The sequence below is a fragment of the Hippichthys cyanospilos genome, chromosome 4 (assembly GCF_059441005.1).
Source record: "Hippichthys cyanospilos isolate Australia breed blue-spotted pipefish chromosome 4, RoL_Hcya_1.0, whole genome shotgun sequence".
Lineage (NCBI taxonomy): Eukaryota > Metazoa > Chordata > Actinopteri > Syngnathiformes > Syngnathidae > Hippichthys > Hippichthys cyanospilos.
In genome coordinates this window covers 5,531,066-5,552,027 of record NC_142372.1, presented here as the reverse complement: position 1 = coordinate 5,552,027, position 20,962 = coordinate 5,531,066, and the positions used below count along the sequence as shown (strand labels likewise).

Genomic DNA, 20,962 nt, shown 5'->3' with positions numbered 1-20,962 from the left:
ACTCAGCCCCTCCAGGCTGTAGCTGTGCGGACATAGAATAAAAGCGTTACAGCTTGAAGGATAGCATCGCGGTGTTACTATTCCTGTTTTCGCCTGCACTGAGTCAATCATTTCCTTGCAAAATTATTCAAATGGCTTTTGGGGATTATAACTTTAGCAGCAAATTCCACGTTTTGTTTTTTCTTCTTTTTCTTTTTGCGACTTCAGGTAATGACCAATCATGACTCAGTTTGTAAATGTCACACGAGCAAGCTCAGAAAAACAGTCGAGCCGTGATTGGTCATTACTTGATTCCTTAGCAGCTGTGATGTCATTTCCACTCAATGGCAAGCTGTAAAACGCCTGAGGTGGATGACAATGGGTGGGTTTTACTGATCAAGTCGTATTTCATAAAAACAATATGAATCAAAACGCCATGTTTCGACAAGTGGGGCAAGAGAAAACATGGATCTTTTTTTTTTTTTACTTGACTTTTAAAAACAAATTAGACTTGAGTAGCCTCTGTTGTACTTACAAGAGCCAAAGAACAGCAAAAGAAAACCTAATAGCTACGGAGGTATTGGAATTCCAGCCATTACTTCTATTGCAGTGCTTTTAGAAAATGTTGGTGCTTCTTACTGATATCAGCCAGCGCTTATGCTGATGCAGATGATTTCAACAGGATTTACACTGCAAACAAGGGCCACCGAGTAAGAAAATCCAATGGCGGCAATCGTGAGGCGGAAAAACCGGAGGCTACGTTTCAGGATGAGCTACCCCGGTTGGCTGCAGTGCCGATACTTCTCCCTTATCTGCCAGTCCTGAAGTTTTGCAAGGCGCTCCATTTTCCAGCAAATCATCGGCCCATCACAGCAGAACATAATTAACCTCGAGCGGACCAAAAGCGCCCGTGACTCGGCTGATCGTCGGACACCAGATGAGCGCTCACCTATCCTCGGGGAACGGGCCGCAAACGTATCCGTCACACTGAGGCCTGCTTCCTGACATTATTATCACACGGCCCTTTGCGGAGCCCCGAGGTCGTCCGTCGACATGAATCAGGAACGGCAGCTGCTAACGCAGGCTGCTGACTGACGGATGGACGGGATGAGTGACGAGGCGCGGCCGATGTTAATGTCGACACAGGCTGTGTGCTTTTTAGGACAGTTTTTTTAAATTTATTTTATCTAATCCACCCTGCTCCTTCCTGTGTGGAGTTTGTATGTTCTCCTAGAGCCCGCATGGGTTCTATCTGGTCACTCCCGCTTCTTCCCGCACTCCAAAAACCTGCATGGCAGGTGTATGAGACATACTAAATTGTCTTCAGGTGTGATTGGGTGAACCAGGAGATTTGTATGCTCCCAAAACATTTTTTTAACAATAGCAGGGGGAGGAGAAGTGATGGATCTGGTTGTAGGTATGCTTAGGACACCATTTTTCTCATAACGGACTTTCCAAGGAAACCAGATATTATCCTTTGCGCGCTAGCTAGTCTGTCCCAGCAGGGAAAAGTTTTTGTCCATCATTTTCATACAAGTAACTATGAACTGTACCCGTGGGTAACAGCCTGTTACGCTCGACGCTGAACGCTCATTCTCAGTATTGAAGCATCGTAAAACATTTGGCAGGACATCAGGCAGATGTGGCTTTCAGCATTGGCCTCCATGTCCATAGAAGACATGCTGACGGACATTAAACGAAAAATAAATCACTCTATTGAAGTCTACTTGAGGAAAGAGAGAATGATGGATTTGAATTTCAAATCACTTGGCACTGTGCGGATTCACATTGGTGAGTGCGTTTTATTTGTATTTTTATAGGTTTTTGTCATGTTTATGAGTTAACAAAGTTAATTGTCTACTATACTATAATTGGTGTTCAATCCCACGGATATTAAATGTTGTTTGATTAGCCTATTTTACAGGTGATGTCATGTACTGTACGTGTGGCGTCATGGTGACATATTGATGTTTTGAGGCATAATAATTTAGGTAGGAATATAGGATGATGTCACTGAATGACCAGTGTCAAAATGCACCGCCAGCCACCGTGTGACCATTTAGGAAATGTAATTGCTGCGAAACGCGAGCCTCAGACCACAAACTTTTTTCATTCCCTGTTTGTGTGTGTCTGTGTTTTCTGTAAACGGCTTAAGCTACAGAACACTGGTGCGCTCCTTGTGCATTCCAAGCAACAAAAAGCATATCGCCTGCGGGGAAAGAACAACAATGCAGCAGTTGTGTTGAAAAATGGTAAGTGCGGGCGGGGGGGGTCTACTAGGTCTATACGGAGCACTATGGAGCTACTGGAACTAGTCACATAGAAGAATCAATACACAATGAGCTATACCTTCGCCTGTGAACAGTCAGTCTCCCTTTGCAGCTGGGATGTGATGGATGAGACAAAGATAGCAAGTGAAAATTAACTATCCAACCCCATTTTCATTACTTTGTCCATTTTTTATAACTTGTTCCACTATTTCCACTCATTTCTGGTTTCGGTTACAATTTTAGATGACGTCTACATGGTTTAATTAGCATTTTCACACTACGAATTTTTTTGGTCCATGCTTGATTATTTTCTCCCATTTTAACAATTCGTTACAATTTAGCACAATGTTCAGAGCTTTCATCAATTTCACTTGTTCTAAGCTTCGCCAAACAATTTTTTAATGAATTGCATTTTTAAACCTTTCCGCTCATTTCTTGCTAATGTTTTACTTTTTGCTACACTAACAATATTTTGGTTTAGAATTGTTCACTCATTTGTATTCATATCAGTTTAAATGGGTCTTTCACATCAATGGCGGTGAGGGAATTAATTATTTTCATTCAGTCATTTTTATGATGAATTTTTCTTTATTTCCTTTTTGATTAACATTTTTCAAGTAATTTTAAGTGTTTTTTTAATTATTTTTTTTAATGTTCACTCTTTTCCAGAGTCATATTCTATTTGCCTTTATTTTAATATCCTATCATCGATAATGAAGCCGATATCCATCCATTTTCTATAGCCGCTTATCCTCACAAGGGGTCGCAGGCTCGCTGGTGCCTACCCCAGCTGACTTGGGGCACCCTGGACTTCAATGCCGAAACGCAAAAGCAGAGGAGCAATTTCCATCCCCCATTTTGCGTGGGTGTAATGAGCGGGTGTCGTCATCCTTTCATTTCTAATTTAACAGGAAGTAGAAGCGCTTACCTCCTCTGGTTCATCGCAGGGCCTCCTCCGTGGTTCTTCCCAGGTCCCCAACTGTGTCGGCGAAGAGGCGAGATGGAGCGTAGGCTGCTGCGCAGGAGACAGGAACGCCGCGGCACCTCGGTCACTCTGTCCTTGGCCTCCTCCTCGGCGTCCCCGCCGATTCCGCCCCCTGCGTCCGAGACGGAGGCCCCCGGGGGAACGCCTTCCTCTGGGCTCCAGCCGCTGCTGCCCAGGCCTTGGCTGCCTTCCGGGCTGGAGCTGGACGGGCCCACGCTGGCCGTGTCGTCCGTGGAGGAGCAGGAGATGGACACCTCGCTGGTGCTGTCGCCGCCCGTCACTCGCTCGTCATTCTACAACAATTGAGGTGAAGTGACAATGCTGTTATATTGTGTTAGCGTCACTGGAAAATGTCAAGTGTTATTGTGATATGTTCGTACAATATCAGTGCGTGCCGAATCAACTGAGCCTGTGCGGTCTTGAATAAAATAATATTGTCTGAAATATAGTATAGGTACAGGAAGGAGTTTGGTTAAAACTGACATTTTTAGCGTTTTTTCTTTTCCTTTGCAATTATTTTTTTTGCACTCTTCTGACAATTTTTATCCTGATCATTTTTTGTACAATTGTTCCACGGTTACACGAGTACTTATTTTTGACACATTCTTTTCGTTTTCACAATTTTTTGTCAAATTAGTTTTCACCTGAATTTTTTTTCCCATCGTTTTCAGATTTTTTGCCCTGTTATTTCACTGTATAGCACTTGATCAAGTTGATCAAGGTCTTTTTAAATATGCTTAAAAATAAAAACACACTTGACATTTTTGACCACTCAAGTCTACCTATTTGTTTTCACTTAATTTAATTCATCTGACATAAATCGTAATGTCAACTGCTTGAATTTTCACTGGAAGTATTATTATAAAAATCAAATTTCAATAAACAATACATTTTCACTCATTTATCATCCTTTTCAGTTTTCTATCCCATTTTTTTCATTCCTGACAATTTTTTCAAATTCATTCTACATTTTCACAACCATTGCTTTGACAACCTGGAAATATTTTTATTTCATTCCTTTTTGTAGGTGTTCTCACACGTTCCCTTCTTCATTGTCTTCCGATTTTGACCTTGCGGTAGCGCCAGGCATATCAAGTCACTCCCTGACATGACTCTTTTGAACACTCCTAAATCATACTCGGTGTGGTGAGAAACGTGTGATCTATTCAGACATGCACAAACGGTCTATTAAGTGTTCATTTGAAGGTGTGGGCCCTGACTGTGGCCTATTGTCCTACCAGCTGCGGTGCAAGAAGCCTGTCACAGAGACACTTCTGTCAGGAGAGCCTCTAGTGAAAGGTAGGCTTTGTGCCAGCCCGCTCTACTTCCTCTGGGAAGTCAGAGAAATCACGTGACCGCCGAGTTTCATTCAGGCGGGTCACGTGAGCGGCCGATAACACTTTAAGAGGGACTCATCTCCCAGTTTAGGACTTAATGTTGTTATCCTCGCACAGCACAACAGGGAGAAGATGTAAGCTCACGTGACTCACCACGGTGTCCGCAAGCGGGTTGAAAGTCGATAATTCACGTTTCACTTGGTTGCCACGGCAACACATTGTGCACTTTAGTGGTAGCCGCAGCCTGAAAGGACCAAAACCTACCACTTTCGTTATGTTTATACAGAGTTTGTTCAGACCAAGGTTATTAAAGTTATTATAGCTAGTTTTTGGAAAATTTCATATCATTTCCTTTTTTAAACTCTATAACAGTGGTTCTTATCCTGTTTTTCAATGATGCACTCCCTATGAAATATTTTTTTCTATCAAGTACACCTGATATACACCTGTCTAAATTATTAGCCTTTTGAACTACATTTGTAGTGATTATTCTAGGCGTAATTTAACACCAAAATTGTATACCATCATCGGTTTTATTTTTGGCTCCTCTGCGAGAAAATGTTGTCACTAATCACAATGTGAATCCGTATACATCAAAATCAACGCATACAACGTTTCGCAAAAGTCACCATAACAGTCGCTTTATGTACCAATTAATTTGCTCTTAGTTTAAAAAGATAACTCTATTCTTCCTGTAACTGCAAGCACTTAGATTTGCTGATACCTTCACAAACCCTGTTAAAATCAACATATCCATTGAAGTGTCTTCCTGTATCCCTATTTGAAAACCACTGATCAATACTATAAGTCAGTCCAGTTTTTGGCGTGTGCCAAACCTTGTTAAATACGCCGTCATATCCCACTTCGGCGCTCAGCAAGCTGTCGATGTCGCTGCCCGAGTCTTTGTGAGTGGTGGAGGAGCAACTGTTGCTCCCGACTGTTCTGCTGGACAAAGCAGGCAACGTTGATGACCGCGAGGACCCTGAAAAGCAAGCAATAGTGTAAATGGTCATAATTGAACAGCTTGGAGATAAGGAAGTTAACTGAGAACAACTCAGTCAACTTCCTACTGCGAATACAAATAAGCAAGTCTGTTACGCAGGAGGCTGAAATGAGTTCTTGAAATGTGAGAAGGTGTGAAAAGACAAATTGGCTCAATGGCCGACTGTTGACCAAAGGAAAAAAAAAAAGAAAACTTTCTGGTGTGAAGCGTGAAGGAAAACAACTACTGTTTACGTGCGTTAAGCCCCATTTCACACTGCGCACCTATTTCTTGACACTGTGAAAGGTGTGGTTCATGCCGATGGAGAAAGTTGACAGAATCTGAATATAACTGAAGAAGAAAGTTAGCTAGGTGAAAGACACAGGTGGTTAATTGCTAGTTAAGGCGTGACAAGTTTGATAAAGAACATTTTTGAGGAACTGTGTGAAGGGGGATTTTAAAATAGACATTTTGAGTTTGTTTTTGAGTGAAAGGCCCATAGACATTAATGATGACTATTGTTACAAGACGATGCAAGCTTTTGTGGGAACTATGTGAAAAGGGCTTCAAAAAGGGAAGCAAAAACCTTCCTTGAAACTGTCAGATACATCTGGATGTCTGTGAAAGGTGCTTACAAAAACTCTCATTTAAAGTGTAAAGTAAATAACTACTGTTTGTGTGTTTTTATGACTTTCTCAGCTTACATATGACGAACTATTGTGTGAATTTAAGCCCCTTTCCTCTTTTCTCTATTGTTGCTGACATTTTTTTATTTTGGTCACAACCAGTGTTGCTAGTTTCCTTGAAAATGTAACTTAGGTTTGCTGGTTACTTTCATTATAATATGGTAGTTATTTTACTTGTAGTTAGATAAGAGTAACTAAGTCAGGTACTGTTTTCACATATAAGGCGCACTGATTTAGAAGTTGCATAGAATAAAAGCTACGGTTGTTGCTGGGGTTGTGTTACGCAGCCACTAGATGGAGCTGTGCTAAAGGGAATGTCAACAAAACAATCAGATAGGTCAGTCAAGCTTTAACAGTACGTATATAAACCAGCATTCTCACAACTCAGTTTATTCAAAAATTAATAAACAGCTTTTTTATATTTTAAAAAACATCTCTTGGTTACATTAAAAGACTGTTCAGATCAATGCCAAGATAAATCGAGTTTAAAAGAATACAATTATGATTCAATTAAGATTAAACTTGTATTGTTGATTTAAAAACAGTTTCTGGATTTATTTTATGAAATTGTGCTTTTAAAAAGCTTGCGTTTTTTGCGCCAAAACAGTTTCTGGATTTATTTTATGAAATTGTGCTTTTAAAAAGCTTGCGTTTTTTGCGCCTTGTCTCCATATGAATTGCTTCACAATTGGAGCATATATGCATGTAAAAACTTCAAACAGGGTGTTATAAAAACGATTATAAAAAATTACATTTATAACTGAAATGCAGAGGAAATTAAAGGCTTATATATATGATGTGCCTTATACAGAAACCACGGTAGGTGACATTTTGCATACATTGAGCAGTTGTAGACAACAATGCATGTTAACTGTTCCACACTGCTGTTGTATTAAATACATTAGCAACATTTGACCAACGTATATATATATATATATATACAAGTCACTGGTCACAACTACCATTTTCTATATAAATGCAGGATACTCTTATTGCTTTTGTGAAAAGTACACAGAACCCCTGCTTGTCTGCTGAGAAAGTCAATTCAAGTCTAAATCAATGGTGCAATGAAAACATGAATTTAAAAAAAGATTCTGTCTTTCACCATATTACGTATTAAGAGCAGCTGCTTTTGTACATTTAAGGAAATAAAGTGGAAGAATCCACAAGAGTCCCAACAGTGAGCTTTCTTTAGCCGGTGTCCAGGCACAAAATGGATGACATCATGTTTTCATTTTGCATCATTTCTGCAAGAGAGGAAGTTATTCTTTGTCCTCCCACAGAACATTTTTCAGTTCTGAGAGGAAGTGTAAGGTCGTGAGTGTGTGTGTTATACACTTTTGATGATCTGTCTCCCTTGTGGAACAAATGGGGATATCTCACTGACACACGGTGGAAGTACTAAAGTCATCCAAAGTCAAGGTATATCTTTTAGGGAAAATAAGCTTTGAAAAACCTGTAAGTAAGCTTTTCTGTAAAGTTTTTTTTAACCTTACATTTTTTTTGGTGACAGATCAACATATGTTTTTTCCTGTGCATAAAAGTAAGCAGTGAATGAGACTAAGAACAAAGGAGCACCAGAACTTTTGGCTCGCCGGCTGGACTAGGGCGTGTGCTCAAGCATGTGCGGCTGTACGTTCCAAAGAACGTTCAGCTCGCTTCAATAAGAGTATTGAGAACAGCATTTGTCAGGACTGGCAGACTGCAGTTGACCCCAAGTCAGCTGTTTTGAGGAAGGAATCAAATCCCATCATTGGGGGGCTACAATCGCAGGCGGATCCCTTCGAGTCACCGTCAGACGCATATGCATCCTTCAGCCAAGAACAATCAGCTCAGCTACTACTGCTGAGGGACCTCATTAACAGGAGGGAGTAGGTGTAGTTGAATAATTAGCAATCATTTGCCTTTGAAAGAGAAAACGGAGCATGTTGTCATGCTTATTGTTTCACAAAACATAAGAGAGTTTTCATTTTTCAACCGGCCTTGCAGGACGCCAGCCATTTTCTGGCTAATTCCAACCGTTTTGATGATATCTCAGCAAAGATTTTCAGTGTGTTTTGCTTGGAAAAGCTAGCTACTTATAGATAAAACTCCTAGATTCATCACTTGTATTTTTTGCAAAGTCATACTACTATACATAACTAACTGAAATCCAAAATATTGTGACACAGTAAATTAGAATGCAAACAATTAATATATAAGCATCCTAGACTCCTAATAAACAATTTAAAATCCAAAATTCAGTGTCACAGTTGTATTCATGGGTATGCGGGTGGAGATAATCCCTAGGCCTGAACTGGTCACCTCACTTTATGACATCCATACGCCAGCACGGGACATTAAACATGCCGGACATGAAAGTGACTCAAACTTCTGACAGCTGGCTTAACCTTTTGTCAGTCATATGAACACAGCATTGCAACTGTGTGTGTGTGTGTGTCTTCACCATCTCACACCTGTCCACTAAACCTTGCAGGCTAGTGCAAGTTTTGACAGCTGTCACAAACACACACACACACACACTCGCAGCGACATGCCCAATCAGGAGATAGCTTAATAGTATAATGTTGCATGAACATCTTATTTGCAAAGTTTAATAAATATTAATGGTGAAAACACAGATATTTTATTGCTGTTACACTGAAAGTTAACACGGCCTACAGGAGATTGATGCAATTATAACTATTGTAAATTGTATTTGAGCATTTAGAACTGCTAAGTTAAGAAAGCCATTGGGTGAAAGCATCACTGTATAGTTGGTTTATATCCGTTTAACTAAAACAGAAGCTCTCAAGTACCTCTCCTTCTAGAAAATTAGTCAGAACATGACGCAACATACCTCCAAATTGTGTTAATGACGCTTTCGCACAGTTTTGTATGTCTTGATCATGCTTTACGCATTGCCGTTAATGACACAATTTTCTGACAGGCGAGACAGGAATGAAACATTTGATGTTGCATGATCTAACGCCTAGAGTTGCTGAATAAAATATGCCGAGAGATATCTTCAAATGTAGTTCCAAAGTTTATTAAATCAGACACAGATGGCTGGCACGGTACTCTTTAAGTACTTTCTTTTTCATCCATAAATGCTTTGCACCTTTGAAAAAAGGTTGAGAACCACTGGACTAAAACGCAGCATGTTTTTTTTTTGCATTTCTAAAAGGGAGCCCTTCAGCCCCACTTTTTAGTGGGGGATTGGGAGGGGGGGGGGGGGGGGGGGGGGGCATTCTCCCCTTCGACTGGAGGTCAATGAAACAACTGGAACGACACAGAAATATTTATGTTTCAAAGCACATCTGCCAGATACATCAGCGAATCTGTTTCTAGTGGGGGAGGCGACCCGACCAGGAAGGTTAGTATTCAAAACGTGTTTGTCACAGATCATGACAAGCACAAATCTCTCTTTCCCAACAACTTCACAGGTGTTGGACATCACTCTTAAAAAAAAAAAGAGACCGCAGAGAAGTCTGCAAGGAAATGTATGTTGCTCGAGAAGGAAAAATAATACAGAGAAGATATGATCCCAACAAATCATCCGCTTCCGAGGAAATGAATGTGGTGAGAAATAAGGGAGGAGATAAAGCAGCCATCAGGCCTTCCTATCACATAGCGCCCTCATTCCCTTCCAGCCCGCACATTTTCATACCCGGAGTCGCTCGCTACCTTAAGTGTTTTCTCCCGACTGACACAGATTGCAGATAAAACCTTCATTTATTTCCCTCTTTGGTTCCCCAGCCGGTTATTCTCAGAGGATGACAAAAGTTAAGTCTGAGCAACACACTTCATGACAACAAGGTTACTTTTTTGCAGTCGGGGAGAAGCTAATAGCTATGGACACACTTTTGAATACCTGAGGAGTCTTCATAACTCTTATTATAGGTTATTGTTCTAACCAATCTATCGCTTGCTACAACAACGCTACATTTTGGGCCATAAAAAAAAATGGAAGATAAATAGCTCCAGTTCAAAGTCTATGTCAACGACTTTTCCCAGAGACTCCTTATTGTACCTACATAATAAGGAAGCGTTTAACTCATTCACTGCCTCTGGTGACTATAGATGTCAAAGATCCATTAGGGCCAGGACTGTGTGGCTGGTAAACAGCTTCTACCCACAGGCCATCCGGATTATGAACAAGTCCCTCGCGCACTGATCTGTCTCATCACCAGTCACTTTACCACATGCACACATGCATCTTACAAATCCTGCACAGCTGCTAAATACATAATATTTTGCACTATCATCCTCAGTTTTTTCCACTCCATCTACTCTGTAATATGCTCAGAATGTAAGTCTATTCTTTTATTAGTGCTTCACTATTTTTTTGTGTTTTATTGCCTACTTTATTATTTGCTCGATTGTGGAATGTAGTCTGCTCGTGGAGTGAACAGAATAAGAATTTCATTGTGTAGTATTACTATGCATATGACAATAAAACTTGAATATTGAAAAATCCTAGTCAAGTGAAACTTCATGTCTATAGCCATCAATGGCAGGGAATGAATCAATGTTTTGATGCTGTGATGTAATGTTCTGTATATTTATAAACGTTACTGTGCATAGTGAATGATGCACTGAAGCTTGATTTGAATAAGATTGTGAATTGGATCAAATGAGCAGTATCTGTCGAAATAAATCACTATTCAATCCTGAAATCCTTCAGTCCTAAACGAAGACGTTGATATATTGCTAAGATGGACTTTATTGACTGACTTAATTTAATAGAATACTCATTAGCTGGCCAACAATTCCCATACAGGCACACAGGTACATCTGTCTAACTCAATGAGTCAACTGCCTCCACCAGGCATGCGGCACACCCCAAGAATGAAACACATGCAACAATATTCCAACATTTGTCCAGACTTGCTTTTTTACCACCACTCGAATCCCATACCGTTAAAATTGCGTACGGGTAAAATGATAGATGGCTGATATGTAAAAGGCTTGCTAATTTTAGATCAAGATCTGGACCCTGTATTTGACCATGTTCAATCCTAACAAAACCTATCCCGCATCATTAGGATGCGACTTCCCGGGACCTTTGAGGGTGAGGGTATGCAGGGATGCTAACAAGCAAACGCAGTGGATAAGTCAATCAGAGGGCAGCTAATTAAGACTGCCTGGAGCTGATTTATCAGCAGCGCTCCCTGACACCACCGTATAAGGTGGAAAAAGTTCATGCCGGTCGTTCTGAGGTCTGTGCTGGTATTTAATGGAAACGGTGCGCCTGCGGTCGATAACGCTGTGGCGCACTTGACGACAGAGAACATGGAGGACGCAGGCGACTTAGCATCATTTCGATTTGCTTTTGACGCCGCCCATCTTTATTTCCTTATTTATCTACAGTATTCTGCATAATTCCATCTGTTTCCAGACGCACTGATGGGCCTCAGTCATCTGATGTTTCATGTTGATTATTTTATACTTTTTTTTGTTTTCAATCCTTCTGAATTAGGGTCAGGATAAATACACTTTGCGCTCAGTGTGAAAAACTGCAGTAATGATGTTTATCAAATCACATGACCAAAGTAGCATTTCCTAGTGTCAATTGGGATGTCAATAAGGGTGACACTGTAAATGTACATGAACATGCATCATATTAGATAAAGGGCAGATGGTTTTGACAGGTTTTCACTGTGCTGACAACAAACACGGTGAGGCTCAGTCTCTGATATAAGCAGCATTGCTCATTTGTTTGATATTGGTATCGTTTCAGAGATTTGCAGCACAGGACAAACATTCATTTTAAATTTGCAACAGGTCTTGATGACCCCTGTGAATAGCTAAATTTCAATGGATTCAAATTGTGAAGGCCAACAAAAACGGATCTAATTAACAACGTGACAAGTGATTTTATCGTTTTAACAGTCCTTTCTTATGCTGGAAAAACAAGGTTTTATTTGCATTATTTGTGCTTTCGCTCAGTAGACATGTTAGTACTGCATGAGAATAAAAAAAAGTTGTGGAGAGGAAGTCACTTTTTTTGGTATATGATTCACTGAGAGTGAGACAAAGCTACCCCAGGCCTCAAAGTCAGACAGCGTCACTATCTTTTGAACATGTGGAAAGTCGGAGGGCCAATTAACTATCAGCAAAAACAAAAGGGAGAAAATACAAAGATTGTTATCCTATAAGTAAGTTAACAAACAGCCAATGCTGAACACAACCAATTTAAAGTCACAAATAACAAATAGAAAGTTAGTCTTACCTGAATGTTGAGCGTCGAGTGGCTGCTGTTCAGCGTCGCGGTGGATCTACAAGGAGAGAGGAAACAGGAAGACACCGAATCAGCCTCAGCAACATGTGACACACGTCGAGACTAAGTGATGCGGCGGTCAGGAAGTGTTGGAAGGGGGGGGACAATAAGGCGGCTGCCAGGCCCCTGCAGTAACTGCAGCCACCATGCCCCCCCCACCCGAGGGTCGGGGTTGGGCTGTGGGGGTGGGGGGAACACGAGGCTTTACTTCATATGTGGTCGGGACGGCGATACAACAGCTGTGTGTCTATGTGTGTGTGAGCGCCTGTCAGAACTGGTTTTAGCTACAGAGCAATCACGCACACACACACCCCCCCACCCTCCCAAAACTGTCACCTCCTTGTCTCTGCAGGTGGCTATGAAAGCGTCAGTGATTTTCAGGATTGACTGAGCGCTCAACTTAACAGACTCTGAGTTCAAGAAGATGGAAACAGTGGACATCCTTTAGAAAGTATTCTTTTGACTTTGCATCTTTACAATTTTGTGATGGCCCTTTTCACATGAGGAAATAAATGTTAACTAAATGTTAACTGATTCATGTAGTCCTTCATGAAAGCAGAGTGAAAAAACTCAATGTTTTGGCAATTTTTTTTTGCTTGACAGACCAAACCAATAAGTCATAATTATTTAGGTCAATTAGAAATAATTACATGTTTTGTTTTGTTTTTGTAACAAAGGCGTGGCGATGAAAACCTTTTAAATTCAATCAATCAATTAATCATTAAAATAATCAACAGATTGATTATTCAAAAACTGTTACTTGCAGTCCTCTTTGAAAGTTTCGAGGTTTTCAAGAACTTTCAATTTGGATAGCATGTGACCGCTACTTGATAATAGGGTATGACCAGTAAAAATGAATAGATAAAAAAAATAAATAAACTTAAAAAGATTACTATTACTGTAATCAACTGATTGGATGAGAACTGTGGTTTTTTTTGTTTGTTTTGTTTTTTAATCAGGGTGAAGTGGCTTTTCTAAGCTTTTACATGAAAAGCTTGTACTTCCTCCTTTTTGATGTGTTTCTTCTTCCTTATAGAAATTCTTTTTGGCTCATGACACCAGGTTGTTTATCAGGGGGTGACAGTGAGTCACAGTAGTGGCTCATAGAACCCAATGTGTCCAAATGTTGAAAAATTGTAAATGGCACTTAACTTATATAGAGCTTTTCCACCTTACGTGGCCCTCGAATCGCCTTTACATTCAACTTGTCATTCACCTACTGATGACACAGCGGCAACAGGAGCAACTGAGCTTTCGGTATTTTGTTAGAGGATAATTTGACATGCTTACAATCGTTTAGTATTGACCCCAAATTTTCACATGCTATAGGAATTCAAAAAATCCAAATAGAGACTCTCTCTCCCCCTTTTTGGATTCATACAACAATTAATTGATACATTATGAATAAATGTTGCCTTTAGCAAGATCTAGAGATGTGATCTAGATGCTCATTGTATAACTTAGAACAACCCTTACCTAATAGATTCTAGAAAAACACTTGACAGTTATGAAAAAAGTAGCCTAAGATCACATTTTCATCTTTGTTCTTTAAACAAACAAGCAAGCAAGAAAAGCTAAGCATTGCTGCTTTAATATGTCATGCAGCCCATATGCAATTGTATACGATTCCCATGAGTAAGTAGGTTTGTGGGTTAGCTAAAAGATAAACTTAAAACAACGCAGTCATTGATTAAGTGGACTCTAAAGATAAAAAAAGAAAAAAACCACGAGTGCGACCCCGGCAGACTAACTTCCGCGTGAGATGGCAAAGACCTAGAAGAATATACAGCAAAGGGCCATGTGTGCTCGCACGCACACATCAAAGCCAAAACAAAGATACACACTTGTGCCAACATCGCATTCATTTGTGTTTGGATATCAAATAGAGCCCAGCAAGAAAGAACAAACAGGCCAATTCAGCTGGTCACACACAAAACGACAATTGCGAAAGTAGACGTTAACACAAATTCTGATTTCCAATTTGAAGCAAATACTACAGTACTTCCGAAGTTGAAAAATCGGTCAACTTTCGTCCCTATCATTCATCTGCGGAGCACTGCAGCCAGTTAGTGTTTAGCAACAAATAAGGGACTGTACTGTATGTCTGCTCAACCAGTGAGAGGATAAAGAACTGACTACCCAGCAGACTGTCCCATTTCGACAAAAGTTTGGGATTTTTATTGAAAGTTCATCACTTTAACTGAATGAAAAACATAACATACATTCATATTTTTCTGTGTTAAATTAAAAGTAAACGGCACCTGAACATTCTTTTGGTCCAGAGAAATATCCACAAACACGAAATGTGCAAATGGCAGCAAATTTCACAATTTTGAAATATTTAAAAACGGCAGCAACATTTCAAAGATCCATATTTTTTAAGCGGTCAATTAAAATAGCAAATGATCTCATTAAAAATTCAAAATGTTGCCAGTATGGGACGATCTATTTCTCAGCCCTCTATGCTTTTACTGCCTCTTCTTCAAGCTGGCTGCTAAGCTTCAGAGCAAATTTGTAGTACCAGTGAAACCAAAACTGAACCCAGTAAAAACACATTTGCTTCAAAACTAAATTGCTTTAAAAGCATCATGTTTAGCTGCAGAGACGCAACGTGGGAAAGCAAGCGCTAAACTTTTTCCTTCAAAAGTTCAAAGGAAAAAACATTGGCACAGTTGGTGGATCATAGCCTTCATGCAAGGTAGGCATGCGTGATTATTCCTAAAATGTGTTACAAGGCTTTTGAATCAGAATGCTGGCATAGCAATATTCCTGGTCATGCAATCTCAGAACTAAATGCTAAAAATGTGAATGATGACCACAAAAGACAATGTCAACAGATATGTTCTGCTATTAGAAAGCCGTGCCTGAAAAAACGAAAAGAGCACTAATTTGCAGCTTTCAGAACAAATTAAAGACACAACGATTAATCGGTAACGAATCGATTAACAAACCAATCAATAGTTATTCTTGCAAAACTGTGAAAATGCTCAAAATAGTCTCTTCACAGTAAATAATGTGTAGTACTCCATGAAATTTTACAACATTTTCTTGACTCAAACAATATTTATTTTCTTGTCTGACATGTCAAGAATCAATCCAACATCTGAATTGCAATTAATTTATATTTGTGTACTTCCTAGACAGTCAATTTGACAAACATGCATTTCTTATAATCCGATTTGATGTAAACCCACTGTATGACTACGAAGGCTTTCTATTCAATTCTCGCGGTTAAATAATTGACAGGTTATTGAAACGATTTGGAGCCCTGAAACAAAAGAAATTTACATGTTCAGATTGCATGTGGCTGAAACCCAAACCTAATGAAAACAAATTATTTTTAAATACTTGTTTTCCCCTTTAAATTTCAAGTAGGCGCTTAAGCCGGCATGACACAGAATTGCCCTTAGCATGTGCAACACATCCTTTCTCATTTTAGTCAGTTTTTAAAGTCACTGCTGATGTCAGCTCCTGTTTAAGGCAAAAGCCATGAGAGAGCGAGAGAGCGAGAGCCAGAGAGAGAGCGCAAAGATTGGGAGAGAACAGCGTGGGAAAAAAAACATGGAGCAGTGGCAGTGGGCTAACATCTTCTTCCTGCCTCGGAATAGCAGCAGGTTCTGGCTCTGGGCCAAATGACTTGACTCCAACCAGCATTGCACATCCCAGCGTCTTACGTGTCCGTAAATCAGACCATCATCATCTCCATCATCATCATCATGTATTTTAGTGGTGCAGCTAACTGTCAATGCATTTTAAAGCTAACTGGCATGTGGACAGAGATGGAGTTGCTACGCTGTTAGAAAATCTTAATCATATTTAAAAGCCTAACCCGGATTCAAATCATTTTCTTTGAAGAGCAAACCCAGGATTAAGACCATAAATAGAAACCTTAAAACCTAGTTCAAAATTCAAATGCTGGGTTTGAAAACCCTGACCTAAAACCAACAAAATTCCAGTTTGAGACCCGAATTCATAACCCTGACTGTTAGTCCTCAGGCACCAGCAAATAGTTTGTCGATGTGTTGCTTTCTGTCATTTTTCCAATAGGCTTTGAGTCTCCAAGGAGGAGGAGAAGATGGAGGTAAACACAAGACGAAGGACAAACACATAATCAACATTACAATCATCTGCAATCACACCACATTACGCCGATGAGCTAAGCCCACTGAACGCAAAGGACGAGCGGCGTCATTATTGAACGGGAAGCCACGGCCAAGCTTTGCTGACAAAAATCATTGGCGGCGCACACACAGCGCTTAAGCCAGGAGGAAAAAGTGAGGCGCGGTGGAAAAAGAAAAGATTCTATACATGCTGCTGCAGCTTTAAATAGCACAAATTTGGGGTGCAATAAGAATAGCATCCAAAGGGATTTCAAACCCCAAATCTAATACAATACAGTGCTTTGAATGATTAATTATTAACTTCTAACCCTGATTTGAAACCACAATAACTTGTTTGGATCCTAACTTGAAAGCTTATGCCAAACGAGAAAGTTTAAAATCGTTGTTGCTAAATGACAAAAAAAGCTTTAAATTCCAATTTGAAACACTAATACTTGGATGGTACCTTAATCTAAACCCAAACCTTTTTTTTTTTTAAACTTAACATTTGTTTTAAAACATAAATTGGAAACCTAACCCTGATGTGAAACTCTAGTCCGAAAGCAAAAAACCTTTGAGTTCCAATCCAGAATCCCAAACATTGATTCGAAACCCTGATTGGAAATCCTGACTCGAAACCTTAGCCAGTGCTTGAAGCCGTGATTAGCACTTTCTTCAACCCAAACTTTACCCTAACCCCTAAGTGTACCCTAAACACTACATTATTAAAATCTAACAAAAAAAAGTAACCCAAGTTTGAAAACTTCATTTTAAACCATTCCGATTCTGCTACTTGTTTGGATCCTAACCCTGGCTTGAAAGCCATCCCTCGCCCTTGTTTGTGTAATAAGAGTTCCACATAGAGGAGTAATTACAGTGAGTGCCACATCGAGCCTTCACGTAACAGCACCTCACAGGGGTTAGCGCCACTCTGATGGCCCGCTAGCCTGACCAAACAACTCAATCGAAGCCCTAAAGCGATCAAATGCAGTATCCACAAACCGGCCCAAGTGTGCATGTATGACTTGGGGGGAGGGGGGTTGTAATCACCAAGCCCCTCGCAGCATCCCCTGAGGACACCAGTTTAACTGCTGTTTGCTTCATAGTTCCAAGCAAGGATTCAGAGTTTGAGAAGCCCGAGACGCTTCATAAAAAGTCACTTCCACGGCTGTATATTTGCGCGGATGTGCAGTGAAAACCTCCTGGGGTTTGTATCCGACTCGACGCTCGCAAAAAAACTTGTTGGGTGGTCTTACCTTAATCAAAACCACGTTGACGGCCCTCTCGCCTTTGGCGCAGAAGCTGTACCTCCGTTTATGGCGTTCATACATTGTTCCCCCGACCCAAGAAAAATATATCCAGAGCGAACCGAGGGGAAGGAAAGCCGATGATCTGCGCTTAACATCTGGACAGGGAGGCAGCCTCAGCGCCCTCCTCCTCCTCCTCCTCCTCTACTTCTTTCCCTCCCAAAAACTTGAGTCCGGCCTCTGGCTGACTGGGGCCCACCCCCCTTTCCTGGTCCCAGTGAATGTTCCTCTGTCTCCTTCAGTCAATCACAACACGAGCTCATATACAGTAGGACATATGACACTTTGGCCATTATGCGCTCAGTTGACACAATTAGGCCAGGAAAAGAGGATTGACGCCCTCTAGTGAGCGGGGAGGAACCCAAGGGGGGCTGGCTCCTGGGGGAGTGGCGCATGGTGGGAAATGCAAAGTACACACGAATGACACACGGATAAAAAAAATTTCCACGCTAAGCCCAATTAATCACAATCAATCATTGGGCAGAATCCTCGAATCTCCATCACTTTTCTGGAGACCCCTAAAGTTTGAACAAGAGTTGCATCATGAAAGAGCACAACTGCAAGCCATTTTCAAACATTTTAGCTTGGTCAAGAATTAGTAAAAATGACTGACCAATAATATAGACTTGATTTTTAAATATGATGTGACATAGGAGATTTGAGTCCATTGCCAGCAAGATATAAATGCACTTTGAAATGGATCGTTTAACTTATTAATAGGCTGAAATAAAAACTTAAGCAAAGGTTCAGTTCAGACTGAGCGACCCCAAGCCCTAAAATATAAATGTTCTTTGAAACAAACCCACAATCTTACTTTTTTTCGATCCATTGTAGCAAACGCTAACCTAAGGTTTGATACCCTAAAACTTGGTTGACACTAATCTGAAACCAGAAGCCAGGCTTGACAACAAAAAGAGAAAAAAATAACTCGAACCTAATGCAAAAGCTGTCTGAAAACAGTTTTATGAAACTCCTTACAAGTTTGAAATTGCAATTTGAAACCCAAAGTTAAAATCTTAACCCTGACTCGGCTTCCCGAATCTGGAATTGGGACCGCTGAGAGTTTCAGCCTACCATTATTTCCTATGGGAAAAATTGTTTCCACATCTAAACAAATCTGTGGTCGACCAGTTCCCGTTCTGACCTTAAAGGATCCACTGTAATCACAGTGTTAGGGACTAGAAACAGCATATTTCACTGGTTATTATCACTGGGGGTGGGGGGGTGACACGACTGAGTGGCTGCCAAGCATTCGGAAGATTACCGGCGGCTCGACTCGGCGTTCCCTCAAGAGCCATCCACATATCCTTGAGGGAAGAAACTCCTGGCTGCCGCCCGATGATGTGTCATCAAACGGTGGGACGGCTGAGGATTAACTTTACAGCGTTTCTTTTATTCTGAATCAATACGCTTCTTGGTCTGACAGAATTGTAATCCCTGAAGATCCGACGAGAATCGCAATCAGCGGAACAAGGACAACAATGGCAGCGGCCGGAAGCCAAATAGGTTTTTTTTCTTTCTCCCCCGTGCTTGGTGAGAACGGTAGCTGACGAAGAGGGCACGTCAGGTGGCACGCTGTGGCGGAACTAAATTTTTCCCCGACATGACCGCCCTGACCTCCGGTCTTGGCATCGCTTGCCCGCCAAACAAATCAGGTTTTTGGCGCATGCTAACTACCGACGCTGCTGCTGAGGGCTCGGTGACAAGCTTCAATCACATATTTACATAAAACCCATGGCTAGTCAAGGATGAACATTTAAGAAGACTGTCGGGTTTGATTCTCGAGAGAACTGTGTGTGTGTGTGTGTGTGTGTGTGGGGGGGGGGGGGGGGGCGCATACAGACAAGCAGAGAGACAGAGGGAAAACGAGTGCGAGAAAGACAGAGAGAAAGAGTGAGAAACAGCCTGAATGATAAATATTTGTCTCTACAAGAGACGATTTGATACAGTTTTTGATCCGTAGTGTGTAAAACAATTATAGGATAGTTCGATATCAAGTCCGAATTCCGAATAAGTTTGACAAAGTACGACAGGCTTGAAACGGTATAAAGCGATTATAATACGATTGTGCATTTAAACTTTAATGATTTTGCTCAAAAGTAAAATCTCAAGATTTTTTTTTTCCTGCAAAACTTTGTTTTGCGATTTTTCAGATTTCCCCCCTTCTAAATTTTAAAGAAAAAATAAAAACATGTAACAGAAAATTCAAAAGAAGTTTTGCTTTTATTATTTTTTTATTTAGCCTTAACCAGACATAACTCCCTCAGATTGAAGTGTGAAATGTCTGCCTTGCAGGAAATACTTTTATCAACAAATATAGTGTAGGTGATCATTGTATAAGATTGATAAAGTGGCAACTTTATTCAACTTTGTTAAAGATAAATATTGCAACTTGTATTATTCAGGATATGTAAACCAGCTACACAATGACAATAAAGGCATTTATTCAATATATCACCCAGGAGTAGAAAGAATTTTTCAGTAGAGCTACAGCAATTAATTAATTAAGACAAATATTTGGACAACTAATTTAGAATAATTTCTAATAATTAATCATCTGGTTCAAGACCTAGTTGATTTGAAAAATTGTTCAAATCCCTGGAACTTTAGTCCCTCAACCCAAATTACTATCTGGTTTCTATAGTCTTAAACATGTGTTGACGCGAAATAAAACATTTTCAAACATTGGATTTTACTTTCTAAAAAATGATCAACAATTTTGCTCTTTTCCAAGGAAAAGCTGGCATTTGAAAGAAAATAGTAATAGTCCTACCTACAACGTTTTTCAACCCAACATGTCATTTTCAAGCACAAAGCCTGTTCTGACAAACATGCGACGGCAGTTTTTCAAAGAAAGCTGATAAAAATAAGTCAACCGATCAAATTTGAAGGTGTTGAGCTGACAGAACGGCGTTTTGTCAGTCAATACAGGCAGGGGGTACTGGGGGAGAAAAAAACAACAGCTGCCACTGCCGGCCTTTCCGCATTTTAACTGTCGCAATGATTTTCACGCTTGTTTATTTTATGTAGCCGTTCGATATGCTCGCGCTCGTT

The 20,962-nt window shown here is 40.4% G+C and overlaps 1 protein-coding gene across 4 annotated transcripts in view; it reads right to left on the bottom strand.

Moving 5' to 3' along the window:
- Positions 1-20,962, bottom strand: part of akap13a (A-kinase anchoring protein 13a) — a 79,859-nt gene that overhangs the window by 24,584 nt on the left and 34,313 nt on the right. For all 4 annotated transcript variants that reach the window (XM_088412748.1, XM_088412750.1, XM_088412751.1 and 1 more), the window contains exons 10-13: positions 12,454-12,499; positions 5,408-5,553; positions 3,178-3,527; positions 1-22 (exon numbers count right to left, since the gene is read on the bottom strand). The exon at positions 1-22 is cut by the window's left edge and continues 156 nt beyond it. In XM_088412748.1, coding sequence (XP_088268874.1) covers positions 1-22; positions 3,178-3,527; positions 5,408-5,553; positions 12,454-12,499 — 564 coding nt within the window. The remainder of the gene's footprint in view (positions 23-3,177; positions 3,528-5,407; positions 5,554-12,453; positions 12,500-20,962) is intronic.